Source organism: Panthera leo, chromosome D4 (genome assembly GCF_018350215.1).
Source record: "Panthera leo isolate Ple1 chromosome D4, P.leo_Ple1_pat1.1, whole genome shotgun sequence".
Classification (NCBI taxonomy): Eukaryota; Metazoa; Chordata; class Mammalia; order Carnivora; family Felidae; genus Panthera; species Panthera leo.
The window spans coordinates 41,301,657-41,315,444 of record NC_056691.1 but is presented as its reverse complement, the minus strand read 5'-3'; the positions used below and the strand labels follow the sequence as shown (position 1 = coordinate 41,315,444).

General features: G+C 38.3%; 1 protein-coding gene across 21 annotated transcripts in view; it reads left to right on the top strand.

Moving 5' to 3' along the window:
- Positions 1-13,788, top strand: part of BNC2 (basonuclin 2) — a 428,281-nt gene that overhangs the window by 373,672 nt on the left and 40,821 nt on the right. The window contains exon 1 of one of the 21 annotated variants that reach the window (XM_042912995.1): positions 3,689-3,772. The exons of the other annotated variants lie outside the window; for them this stretch is intronic. Within the exon in view, the coding sequence (XP_042768929.1) occupies positions 3,770-3,772 (3 nt within the window). The 5' untranslated portion in view covers positions 3,689-3,769. Of the gene's footprint in view, positions 1-3,688; positions 3,773-13,788 lie in introns of those variants that run through there. 21 annotated transcript variants of the gene reach the window in all.

Sequence of the window (13,788 nt, the reverse complement as noted above, 5' to 3'; positions counted from 1 at the left end):
CCCTTTCTTCTCTCTGCCACTCAGACCAATCTAGAATTTTGTTATTTAGTTCTGGGTATCATATTGTATGGAGGAGTACTGAGCAATTGGAAGTGTGACCATCAGTGACTAAGGTGGTGAAGGATCTGCAGACAAACCTTGGGTGGGGGATCAGTTGGAGACACAGTGTTGGGTCTGGAGAAAAGCCTGCCGGAGTGGAATCTCCTCCCCATTTGTAAGGGCTTCCACGTGGACCAGGAAGCGGACTGATTGTGTTAATGCCTCAGAGGACTGAAAGTTATAAGAAGGCAGGTTTCAGATCAGTGGAAGGAAGGAAGTACAGAGTTAGAGCCATGAAACAATGAAATGAGCTGCCTCATAATATAATGAGCCAGATGCAGCTGGGTTCTTTTCTGCCTGACTTCTCCTGTCATCTGTTTGCAGGATATGGCAGGACACAGGGGCCCGCCCAAACCTTTTTCTAAAGAGAACGATACTTCCTGAGCACCTACAGAAAGACATGCTGAGAAGTTCAAATAGGGGGCCAGGTACCTCCCCAAAAGTAGAGTGTCCTCTTTGTTCTGGGAGTCAGTTGTAGAGTAGAAGCTAAGGGAAGTTTCTTTTCAAGTCTACTCTGGGGATATCTGTCTTTTTGGAAGCACTCAAGGGACAGTATATCTTAAATCAGGATTCTGATACAAAGAAATATATTCATTTTTTGATTTAAAAAAGTAATTCTATAATGTTAAAGCCGAAATGAAAATATAATTGTATAATATTTATCTTTTCCCCATCCATATTTTATAAAGTTCATTGTTTTAGGGTTATTAGGAAATAGTCTAGATATATTAAATATCTTCCAGTGAAGGCTTTAGTTTTTCAAGTATATTTGGAACTACAAGCAAATAATGCAAAATTTTTGTTTCTTTGTGTTGAGGAGGAAAGCACAAACAACTAAAAATTTAAAGATAGGATGCTTATGTAACAGATCAAGAGAATAATATAAGAATAGCTCTCTCCTTTTGGAAAAATGTTTAAGTTTGACATTTTTAAACAAATGACTGTGGTAGTGAGACGATAGTCTTAGCTGCTGCTTACAAGTTGTAAAGTCTTGGTTTGTTAAGAAAATTAAGGAGAGTTGGTTTTTTTGTTGTTATTTATTGTTTATTGTTTCCTTGTCACATTTTTATCAGGAAATGTTTGTCTTTAGGAGCAAATCCTAGAAACTAAAGGTAGTCAGAATGGTACTTTGACCATTCTTCAAGGGGTGATCTTTCTCTGTTTTGCCTCTGCCTTTTACTACTCTGTCCCTGTGGACAATATGGGGGCAACACGCTTCTGTGCCACTTCCAGTGGAATATGGCAGACCCTGCTACTTTATCTTTCTTCCGCATCCTACGTTACTTCCAGTGGTTTCACTCTTTTCTTTTCCCACCGCAAACACATGTAAAACCGACAAATTGTAAAGTTTTTGTGCATTTTAAAACCTTTGCACCCTTATACTTATTTAAAATATGATTTCAGGAACAATCACCTTGTAACATGAAAGAGCTCAGAAAATGACCAAACTTAGTATGTTTAGGCAGAAAATCAGGAGACAGTGGTAGGTGAATTCAGCATTTAGCCATTTGACAAATACTTACTGAATTCCTACTTGTGCCAGGCAGAGCTGCTAGATTCTAGAAGTTAAAATGGTGAACAAGGCAGATGTGATTCCTGCCCTTATGGAACTGATTATATAAGCATATACATGTAAATTGTCATAGATTCTTTAAAAACACACACATGCACACAGAGGGCTTTAAAAAGGAATCTAGGGGACTTCTGGAATTGTTGCCTTGGTAAAGTGAATTTTGAGCAGAGATCTGAAGGATGAGGTGCACTTCTTGAGGGAAGTGGGCAATGGTAGGGGGTTACAGGCAGGAAAATGCGTGGCCTGCTAAAAGAACTAGCAGTGGACACCTAACTGGAGCATCCCTGGCGTGTAGTAGAGAGACTCCAGAGCAGCGTCGGGGCCTGCCTGGAACACACGCTTCCTTCTCTGCTCTGCTGCTTTATTTTGTGGTCCTTCCACAGGAGAGGGTGGATATGCTGTTTTTGTTGTAATGAGTCATAATCCTCTATTATTTCAGGTATCTGATAAGGGTGTCTAGAAGCAATAGAACTAACAGTCGCGTCAGGGTCTCACCTCTTAATGGCAGACCTTTCGAGGGAAGCCCTCTGAGCTTTTCATGGTGGATAAAGTAAAACTCCTGTTGCTCATTGTCTTCTCCTCCAGGGTGCCCCTGGTAGGGAGTTGATAGGAGATCTTTTGGACATGGGCACTGCTTCACTGTTGACAGAAAGACATGGCGAATTTGATTAAATTAAATTAGGAGCATGTGTATGCTTGACAAAGTGAGCTAATGAAGGAAAATGCATCAAAAGGATTTATGGTAAATTGATTAAAATTTTTCTTTGCAGAAAACCCTTCCGGCTTAACGCTTGGAATTATAAGTCTAACAGTGCTTCTAGGCCCTCCAGGTTCTCACTTGCCTTTGCAGTAGGCAGTTAGGGGACTTCTCTTTCCTTTGAGCAGCCACTCTGTCTGCAGCATACTCTGTTGCAGGCAAATGTATTCCCAACCTGCAATCTGAATTGCGTGGAGGAAAGAGGATAAAAGACACTATTTGATTTATTAATTTCTAGTGGATTAGAACTACAAATGTTTGCTATGTTTTTAATTTGAGAAGTAGAGAGAATCACAGCAGCTTTTAATTATGCATTTTGTGTAATGCAGCTCTGAATAGAGCAGAACAAAATTAAAATTGTGGATCAAATACTAAATCTGAGTGGATACTAAAGTGAGCTGTAGTGTAATGCTAATGGTTTTGCATCTTCCTGGCATTATGTCAATAATGGCTCTAATCACATTAAGTAGAGAGCCCATTAGCTTTTTCTTTGCAGCAGCATGCACCATAGCAACATACTGTGAGTTCTGAAATAACTTTTGACATATTTTTTAGAGCATTGCCATGTTCAGTCTGAGAGGCATGTGTAGAACGTGCGTGTGTGAACACAGATGTGTTCACAATGCTATATGTGCAGTGATGTTCTTTTGTTAGTATAGGCATGTTAACCCTACCTAACATTGTCTTTGAAGAATGTAACCCAATGCCCTTATCTTCATAAATTTAATAGATTACCTATATATACCTAGAGGGGTGTGTGTGTGTATATATATACACACACACACCCCTCTATATAGCATATATACATTGTATAGCTATATATATATATATATATATATATATATCTATGTATATACATGTATACATATATGTATATACGTACATATATACGTATATACGTATATACGTATATACGTATATATACATATATACGTATATACGTATATACGTATATACGTATATATATACACATATGTGTGTGTGTGTATGTATATATATATATATATATACATACACACACACACACACACATACATACACACACACACACCTCTATATAGCATATATATATTGTATAGCACAATATATACCTAGAGGGATAAAGCCCTTTTAATATTTCCTTTCTTTGTTCTGTTCACAAATGGCATGGCATTTTCTAACTGTCCAGCCCTGTATAGTTCTATTGCTCTGTTGAAGCTTGAACAGAGCACTCTGGTTGAGGTTCATTTGCTTTAATGCCATTTCAGGTCCAGTTTCGTGGAGTGCTTTGTGCTCCCAAGATAAGCTTACCGTGTGGTTTCATCATGGGTGTTCTTAGTGACTAGGAGACTAGAATTAATATGGTATGTAAATATTTCTTCTTTGAGTAGAACAATCTTGAGTATTTTTAAACATTCAAATGATTCAAAAATTTTCACTGAAATTTTCAAGTGTAACTAAAACTCAGTTTTTCTGTTATTATACTATATGAAAATAAACATGGGAAGCTGATAAGGGGATTTTCAAAATGGTAGTATTACAGAAGTGCTTTGTTCTCAATATGTATGTGACTTGATGACTTATCTTCCTCACCAAACCTTCACTTAACCAGTATATGTACATCTTATATGCTTTCTTCTTTCTTACCTCCTCTATCCAGTTGCCATGTACTGCCCAAAAAAGTTGCTTCAGTGTTCTGAGTAAATACTGATGCTTTAGTCTTCTAAATAGCCCTTGAACCCATCCCTCCCTCTCTGTCCCCAGAACTCAGTTCAGGCCCTCATTGTCTTTTCCTGTTTTCATGTTAATGTTCCTCTTTCTGCTATATTTCAGTGGTATTTAAGTGATATGAGTGACATTTAAGAAAGCAACATATAATAATGTGTATGTGGAGTTTATTTTTTCTTAAGAGGTTCTCATAAGTTAGGATGCATAATCCTAACTTTTATTCAAGATGGGTCATCAAGGGTAAGCACCCTTAAATTTCACAGCTGATCACAGTGCACTCTGTTTGAGCAGTTACATAGTACAGTTCTCTTAGAACTTGAAAGCAAATGCTACGTGGTCGAGTGTTGGATATGTTGTCTGTTTATCTTTGGTATCAAAGACCCAGGGAATTTGGAGAAACATCACACAGCTTTTGGAATTATTCACACAAACTGTAATATCACATGACTGCTCCCCCAAATGTTAAGACATTACTCACTGGATCTTAAGACATTTTAAGTACTTAATCATCATAATACCCTAATGAGATAGTCAGGAATGAAATTTAAATCACTTTAAATTGGGGCAAGGAGAGGTAAAGTGACTGCCCAAGTTTGCTTTGACAGTGATTAAACTAGGATCAACTCTAGAAATAGTTGCCTTTTTATTTTTATACGATAAAATATACTTCCACTTAGCCTTTTAATTCAGAAGAGTTAACTTCAGCTCCTTAAAGGAATTCGTAAGTGCTACCTTACATACATATGTTGCAGTCTTACCTTTTTAGAGCACTTTCAGGTTTATGCCTAAGGGAAAAAGCTAGGGCACCCTTCTGAAAATGAAAAATATGAAACATGTTCTTTTGTGACAATCTGAATTTTTCTGACTCATCGTCCCTGGCATTCCATCACATCATGCTGCCAGGATGGCTTCCCTCTTCTGCAGAAATACAGTGTTCTCGGTGACAAGTGCCATTCTGTCTGAATACACATTGGAAGCACTCATAGGAAAGGGTAGGAGCCATCTGCCTTGTCCATTGTAGTATTGTGCCTAGCTCCAAGGTGGTCTCCTAGATGCCTGGCCTCCCAGCCCTGTCGTCTCCTTTCTGATGAGATCTGCCTTGAAAATCTTCCGTAGCTACAGCTGCCACATTTGGGTAGATGACCTATATCTGATTCCCAAGCTTCCACCTTCCTTATATAACACAGTTCCACATTTTAAAATGCCCACTGACTTTTGATGCCTAATGGTATTATCAGTAAATCCATATCAACATAACTAAAACTGAATGTCTTCTATTTTATATTTTACCCCCTTTCCTAAGTTGTACCTTCTCATGATTTCCCACATTGACCTTTCACTTAATACGTAGCAGAGCCTCCAAAGGCTGGGTTGTATGGAGTGCCTCCTGGAAGTTTTAAAGCTTGATAAATCATAGTCTTTACCTTCCAGAGACTTAAGAAGAACCATAAGATGATTTCAGTCACGTGTGGAATTTAAGAAACAAAACAGACGAATATATGGGGAAAGGAGAGGAAACAAACCACAAGAGACTCTTAATGAAAGAGAACAAACTATGGGTTGACTGAGAGAGATGGATGGGAGATGGGCTAGATGGGTGATGGGTACTAAGTAGGGCACTTGTGATGAATCCTGGGTATTGTATGTAAGAGATGAATCACTGAAGTCTACTCCCGAAACCAATATTGCACAGTATATTAACTAACTAAAATTTAGTTTAAATACACTTTTAAAATTAAATAAATAAATAAATAAATAAATAAATAAATAAGAAATATAAGATATGGATCATACTTGCGTTGCAGAAATCTCACTATGTTTGCAGGCTGGAGACTGGTTTAGGACTGAGGGAATGGGCGACCTGGTCTGGAAGGAGGTGGAAGGTGACAGAACCAAGTGTCCTTGCCCGAATTTTTGTCCTAAAAGAGAACACAGTTGAGTGAAAGAGAATAGATATATGCAAGAATCTAGGTGAGAGTAAAGCAATCAGGACATGTTTAGAAAGCTTCCATTTCAGTTTTTCTTCGTTTCCATCATTCTCTCTCTTTGTCAAACAAGTGTAGGGCAGCATCTCTCCTGAGCTGTCTCCACCTTTTCTCTCCACACACCCCTGCCTCAGCTTACCCTCCTACCTACCTACCTCTCTCCCTCTGTCCCTCTTACCTCTCTCTTTCCCACTCATCCTCTCTCCTCTCTCTGTCCTCCCTCTGTCCTCTCTCTGTGTCCCTCTCCCCTCATCTTATTCTTCTTCCCTCCTTCCCTCTTTCTGTCCAGGAAGTGGGAGGAGGAGAAGAAGAAATATAAGAAAAATCTTGAGATTATACACCCATAATGTCCTGGGCTTTTTTCCCCCTGTCAGCACAGGGCACTATAGTGTTTCTGGGGCCTTTAGAATTTATCCTTATAAAATCTTCAATACAACTTGAGCATCCTATCTTTTAGAGCTTCTTGTTCCTATAAGGTGAATGCAAGATTTACAACTGGTAAGCTAAAGTTTGGTCATGTACACTACCTAGTTTCTTAGCAATATTCAAAATATAAAAAGCACACATAACGTAAATATACACACATAATGTAATATTCCATAGCACATAGGCTGAATAGCTCATAATTTTATTTTATTTTTTTTTTATTTATTTTTTTTTAAGTTTTTTTTTTTAACGTTTTTATTTTATTTTTGAGACAGAGAGAGATAGAGCATGAACGGGGGAGGGTCAGAGAGAGAGGGAGGCACAGAACCTGAAACAGGCTCCAGGCTCTGAGCAGTCAGCACAGAGCCCGACACGGGGCTCGAACTCACATACCGCGAGATCGTGACCTGAGCCGAAGTCGGACGCTTAACCGACTGAGCCACCCAGGCGCCCCTGAATAGCTCATAATTTTAAAACACAAGATTTTTAGCTAGCTGTATAGACATTCAGCAAGCATTTTACATTAGCTTGCTGTGTACTAAGTGCTTTGACTTTAAAGGTAAAATATGCAAGGTTTGTTAACAAAGGTTTGTTGTCATGCAAGGCGACATTTACACATAATACTGTGTATTGGTGGTGTGGACAAATAGAGATGTAAGAGTATACACTTTGGTGCCAGACTCGGGCCTAAATACCTTCCCTACCTTCTTCACTTATGTCACTTCGCTAAGATTGTTAGCCCTTCTAAGCCTCAGCTTAGAGATAGTAATAGTACCCACTGTATGGTGATTTGGGGGGAAGTTATTCAAGATAGTGTGTGCATAGTAGAGAGCAGAATACTTGGTAGAAAGTCAATGCTCAAAAATGTTAGCTGTCATTACTGCAATATTCATAGGGAAAGGAGTTTCTCATTGTGTCCTGGGCATTCAGGGAAGATTTCACAAAAGATTTAGGTAGCAGGCGAGGTGATGCCAAGAAAAACATTACAGTAGGAGTTTCTCAGGAACAGAGTACTCTGTCCAAGCGAACAAGACAGCATCCATTAACACGTAGAATTGTGAGGAGCCATGGCCTTTTCCAAAAATCTATGAGTCCGTATTGCTGGAGCATAAAAAGACTCACAGGAGATAAACCTGGACAGACAGCCAGGGGCCAGATCTTAAAGAGCTTTGTCCAGAAAAAGACATTTTGAGTTTAAATTCTATGCCAATCATCTTCTAATTGGGGTACTTATGGATTAGACATTGAGAAACAAGGAGATGGTGTTAAATTTCTATTTATGTTTCTTAGTTTAATTTTGCCTTATAACATTCATACCATGTATAAAAAACATTTTAAGGCATTATATATTAGTATGGTAGTACACGTAAATAGTTTGAACATGTATTCAGTCAGTACATAATAATTATTTTCATGGCTTGCATTTTTCTGATTGGTTCTGGCATTGGTTCAGAGTGATCATTGCTTAGCTGTACCAGTTATTAAAAGGTTTTGATATAATTCCTTTAAGTAAGTATACCAGTTATGGGGTCATGTACTCCTCTCACATCACTGATCATTCGTCTGTTGACCACTGCTCTGGGTGATGGGGAATCTTTGGAGGATTTGGGACAAGGGAGTGAAATGATTAGAATCATGTGTTAGAATCATCATGGGGACAGTGTCCTGAGGGCTCAGTTAGAGTTGAGCAGGTTAAATAAAAGAAGAGATACCACCTTCATATTTATTTAGGTCCAAGCACATAGTTCATAGCTGAGGCATAGATATTACTCATCATGACAGAAGACTTCCAGAAAAAAGAAAACATGATTTGTTTTTTTTTGGAAAGCCAGTATTACATCATATCATCTAATGATACAATTATTTAAAAAAAGAGAGAGAGACAAAAATTAAAGACTTCTTTCAAAAATATACATAGGAGAAAGGAAAAGTAGATATGTTGAGAATACAGGCATAATATTTAAATGATTTTAGTAACATGAGTGGCACAGACACTGTACAATAATAACAAATGTGCAGATGTTGGCCCATATTCCTTACCAGTCTAGTATGCATCAGCTGAACATGAGCTTTGGGGGTTGGGAATAAATAAGTAAATACATATATATATATGTGTGTGTGTGTGTGTGTGTGTGTGTGTGTGTATTTTTTTAAGGGTCTCAAAGATTTGTTAGGTATAATTAGCATCTACTGTATTCCCCCTTCCCACTTCTAAACCATTTATCTTTGTCTTCTTGAGCTTTGAATTCTGTACTCAGAGGAGGAATTAGGAAATAATCTCCTGTCAGTGTTGATATGTAACCATCATTTGCCACAAATGGGAATTTAATTCTCATTTTGTCCGTGCACTGAAATGGCACCAAGAACACCTTCCATTTGCGTAGATCAGGGAAGGGATTTAGAAGACACTTGTATGCTCATAATGGCAAATTTTTAGTATAGTCCTTTTTCTCTGCTTCCCAAAATGATCTCAGAACATCCTCTCATTCGCCTTCGTTTAATCTCTTGAGCATTAACTTTATTTCACATTCTATAAGGCTACCTGTGTTTTCCGTTACTCAGCACACAATCACTTCTATCAGTGTGACTGCACACCTTTCATAGCAGCCTTCCTGTCTCTGAACCAAAATGGAATTCATGACAAAGGAAAAAAAAAAAGTTGCTTTCAGAAATGAAAATCGAGGGAGGCCCACAGTGTAGTATGAAGAAAGAAAGAAACATGTGAGATCTGAATTGGAGATTTTGGTCAGTTCAAGAGAAGAAGAAAACTGGGGAGTCAAACCAGGAAATCAAGCAAGAGTGGAAGGGAAGAAACTTCAGGTAGGGGCCTTTTGGTATCTGAAGCACAAGAGAAGGGTAACATCAAATAACTGGAACACCACAGATGAAAACAAAGAACAAAGGAGGTGAATGTGAAAACCAGGAACAAGCAGTAATGGAGCTAATGGCTACCTCTTTGAATACCATCACAGATCAATGTTGTGTGTTCTCTCTCTCTTCCCTATGTCCACCGTTAAAGAGGGAGGAATGATGTACCTAGAAGACAGATTGACTTTTTTTTAACATTTTTTTTTATTTTTGAGAAACAGAGGCAGAGCATGAGCAGGGGAAGGGCAGAGAGAGAGGGAGACACATAATCTGAAGCAGGTTCCAGGCTCTGAGCTGTCAGCACAGAGCCTGACACGGGGCTTAAACTCACAAACTGTGAGATCATGAACTGAGCTGAAATCGGACGCTCAACCGACTGAGCCACCCAGGTGCCCCAGCAGACTGGCTTTTAACTGTCGTACAATTAAAGCACTTTATATGTGAGGTTGCTACTTTCTCTTGGGTGGGATTTTTTTTTTTTACGTTTATTCATTTATTTTGAGAGGGAGAGCGTGAGCAGGGGAGGCACAGAGAGAGAGAGGAAAAGAGAGAATCACAAGCAGTCTCCCCACTGTCATTGTAGAGCCCAGCATGGGGCTTGAACTTATGAACCAGGAGATCATGACCTGAGCCGAAATCCAGAGTCAGATGCCTAACCAACTAAGCCAAAACCACCCAGGTGCCCCTGTTGGGTGGGATTTTATCAGATGTTAGGGGAGGTTTTTTCTTTGCTTTTCTCCAAATTTAGTCTTTTGACTCATGTTAATTATCTTACCAACGTGAGGAGCAATACTTGGGTCTTGGTTCCCAGTTTACACCAGTTTGCTCTTAAAGGCAAAAATTTAATTCAAACTTTGAGAAGATAGAGAAGACATAGGTTTAGGTGCCTCTATCTCAATATAAAAGTTGAAAGCAGAAACCTCAGAAGATTGTTCCTGAGCCCTTTAAGATGGATAACTTTATTCTTATAATAAAGCCCAATTTAGTTTATATTGGCATGTTGTTTCAACTGGCATGAAAACTTTTTTCTTTGAATGGAGATGGTTTTGAGTTATAAAAAAATAAAGAATGTGATTGAAGAAATCTTAGGTGAGCTCAGAGACAGCAGGAGGGTTTCTGAGAGAGTGGGAGTGGAAAAGCAATCCATAGACTTGCCGATGGACACTCATTAAATGTTAATAGGAACTGCATGTGATGAAAGGCAGGCTGTTCGGAATTTATCTTGTAACCGTATGTCTACAGCTGGAGGTATGCAAATGGAATCAAGGAAAGGCATTAAAGAAGTTATTTGTTAGGAAATAGAAGGACGATTCTGTTTACTTCACCCACCTTGAAGAGAACACTACCAGCATTTGTAAACTGGAAAGCACAGGAGAAGTGAGTGGCCTTCCATCCCAGTGTCAGATGGAAGATGTTGTTAGAAAAGGAGTAACTCCTTTCTAAATTCCCAAGAAGGTTGAGCACCTCTGACGTAGTAGATGTATAAAACCATGTAGCCAACATTAAGGCCTCTTGTACTTTGTAACCTCCTTGAGTCACTAAAGCAGGCTCTCCCTAGTGAGGGACCACGTCAGTGGGTTCTGGGTTTTGACAGGGAGTTGCACCTATGATACCTGAAACCTTCTTACACTCCCCTGTTTAGTGCCGGGTCATTGGAATGCAGGCATTGGATTGAAGCATTATACATAGCAGATTAATAATATAAGTATCTGTGAGGCCTCACTTAGGAGGCTCTTAGAGGATTAATAAAATATTTACAAAATAACCTATATGATTGCTTCATTTTTTGAGATAATTAGCTCTAATCACATCATAAATCTTCACTCAAGTGGCTTCTCTCATCTGTGAAAGAAATTCCATATTTCTGGAAAAGCAGGAACAGATTCCTGCCATACTTTTATTAAAAAGAAAATAAATAAATAAAAAGCCTAGTTTTTGCACACACGTGTTCTGTTGCTTACACACACATGCAGAGCCAACACCCAACAAACCAATAAAGAGTAAAATGATAATTTTAAAAAGACTTCTCATTGAATTCAGTGAATGGTATTCACATGAAAAGCATTCCAAAAATTCATCCTTTTATTATAAGAATTTTATTTCTGCATGTTTTACACAGAACCTAAAACCTAGAAAATCTTAAGCTGATCAAAGTAATTAGACTATTGATAGAATTTTTTCTTATTTTAACCTTTGCCTTTAAAAGTCTCCTGTATCACTTACTGTTTACTATTTTATATGGAGTCTCAGTAGATCACATTGTACAATCAGATTTCTAGATGCAAAGTTAAGATTTCAGTTAGTCCTTGGATTTGCGCTAAAGCTCTAACTATTTATATGAACAACCATTTACTGAGTGCCTGCCATGTTCCTAGAAATTTAGCAAGAGATTTTTTTTGAGTATTTATACTTCATTTAATTCAATCCTAATAATAACTAATACTCCTAAGAATATCCCTAAAAGTCAAGTATTACTATCCTTGTTTCATAGCTGGGAAACTGAGGCTCAAAGTGGTCATAGAGCTAGTAAGTAAAAGACTTGGTGTTGGAGCACAAGTCTGTGACTTCACACCCCATACTGTATTTTAATTTGTTTTGATTTCATTTCATTTGATTTGATTTTCTACTCCATTCTGCCTCCCTTTACTTCCACAAAGTGGGTATTTTAGGATTGTTAGAATCAGAACTTATCCTTTTTCCCCTGATCATCAATGGTCTTTTATGCTCTTTTACCGAATTCCCCTTCAATTGTATGCTATTGCTCCTATTATATTGCTGCCTTTTTAACTATGACTTCTATGATAGAACTTGGAGTTGGCCTCTTGATACATGTTATCAACATTAATAAAATATTTATTACATGATTAAAAATTTTTCCAGAAATCCATATTAAAACATTCTTTAAGGCTAGAAAATATTTGTCTGGCAACAGTCTGCTATATATATAATGGAAATAGTTTTACCCCATTTCTTTTCATTTTCCTTCTCAAAGCCATCACAGAAATGGATAATGGAACAGGCAGCTGTGGCCATAGGAAGTCTGTGTAATCTGTGGTTTATATATATATGTATATGAAAAATATATGCCAAAATTATATGCATTTGCCATGATTTTTTCTTTTTATTTGTTGCTCATGCAAAAGCTCCAACTCCACTTGTCTTATTTGTGATTAATTGGGATGTCTTTGTTCTCTCCATTGTACGATCTAAAAACCAGTCTCTGTCTTCACTGAATGCCAGTGCAGCTGCTGTTTGCATGCTGTTTGCTTTGTTGCTATGTGTGTGGGTGCCTCAGGCCCAGGTCCTGAGTCCCCCTTCTCCTGCCGTGCATTGCCTGTGTTTCTGTGGAGAATGGTAATGTTCTTGGATCACGGACTTTTACAAATAGGTGTGTTCTTCCTTGTTGGCTTGGAGTGATCAAAGACCACCATGTTTCATTTTGCCCAGAGCCTTGAATCCCGCCCCCACCCCCCGATCTTCAGTAAAACCCATTGCAGAGAGCTTTACCCTAAAGCCACAGAAAACAAATCCAACACCTGTGTCTTGAGAGCATTACTTACAAAGGCTTGGAAACTCCCAGAATGTTGTTTATGAAGCATGCTCTTAGTCAGGACTCATAGGAGTTTCTGTGTCTCTTGTTTCTTTTCTAGCTACTTGGGAGCATCAGGCCCTTTTGTAGACAGAGGGAGGAAGGTCATGTTATAGAACACGATCACGCATGTCAGGACAAATGCTAATTCACTTCACTGAATTCTGACTAATATCCTGAGGGAAGGAAGAAATACATGCATATGGGTGTATTTTGGCTTCCATTTAACTCTCTAATTTCTTTCTCTTTTTTTTTCTTACTTAAATAAGGATTTCTGTCTTCATTAGTGGTATTATTCACAGAGACTGTAGAGTTTCTGCACTTGCCTTGCCCGTGTGAAGTGGAAGGAATGTGTTTTTCTTTTGCCATATCCTTACTCAGCAGGGATGCTTTTATTATAAAACCAGGAAGCTAACCAGAAAGACAGTGCGTGTATTTCCTAGTTCCCCTCACTCTGGACGTGAGCTGCAATGTAGTCGGTAGCCTTTATGTGTGTACTCTGTGCTGGATTAATAAAGTGAGGTAATGCGTGTCAAGCACTTTTTTCCTTAGTGCTTGGCACATAGTGAGTGCTTAGCGAATGGTAGTTGTTACTTTTCATCGGACCCAAAGTCACATTGCATCTCTCTCTTTAATGCAGATTTAGGGTAGCCTTTTTGTTAGATCTGAAGGTCAGTTTCTACCTTGCTGTAGAGCTTTAGGAAATGTTGACTTTAAAATAGGAATTTTATTTTTTGTACATTTACATATAGTTGGTGGATTGGTTTGAAAACAAAATGCTTTA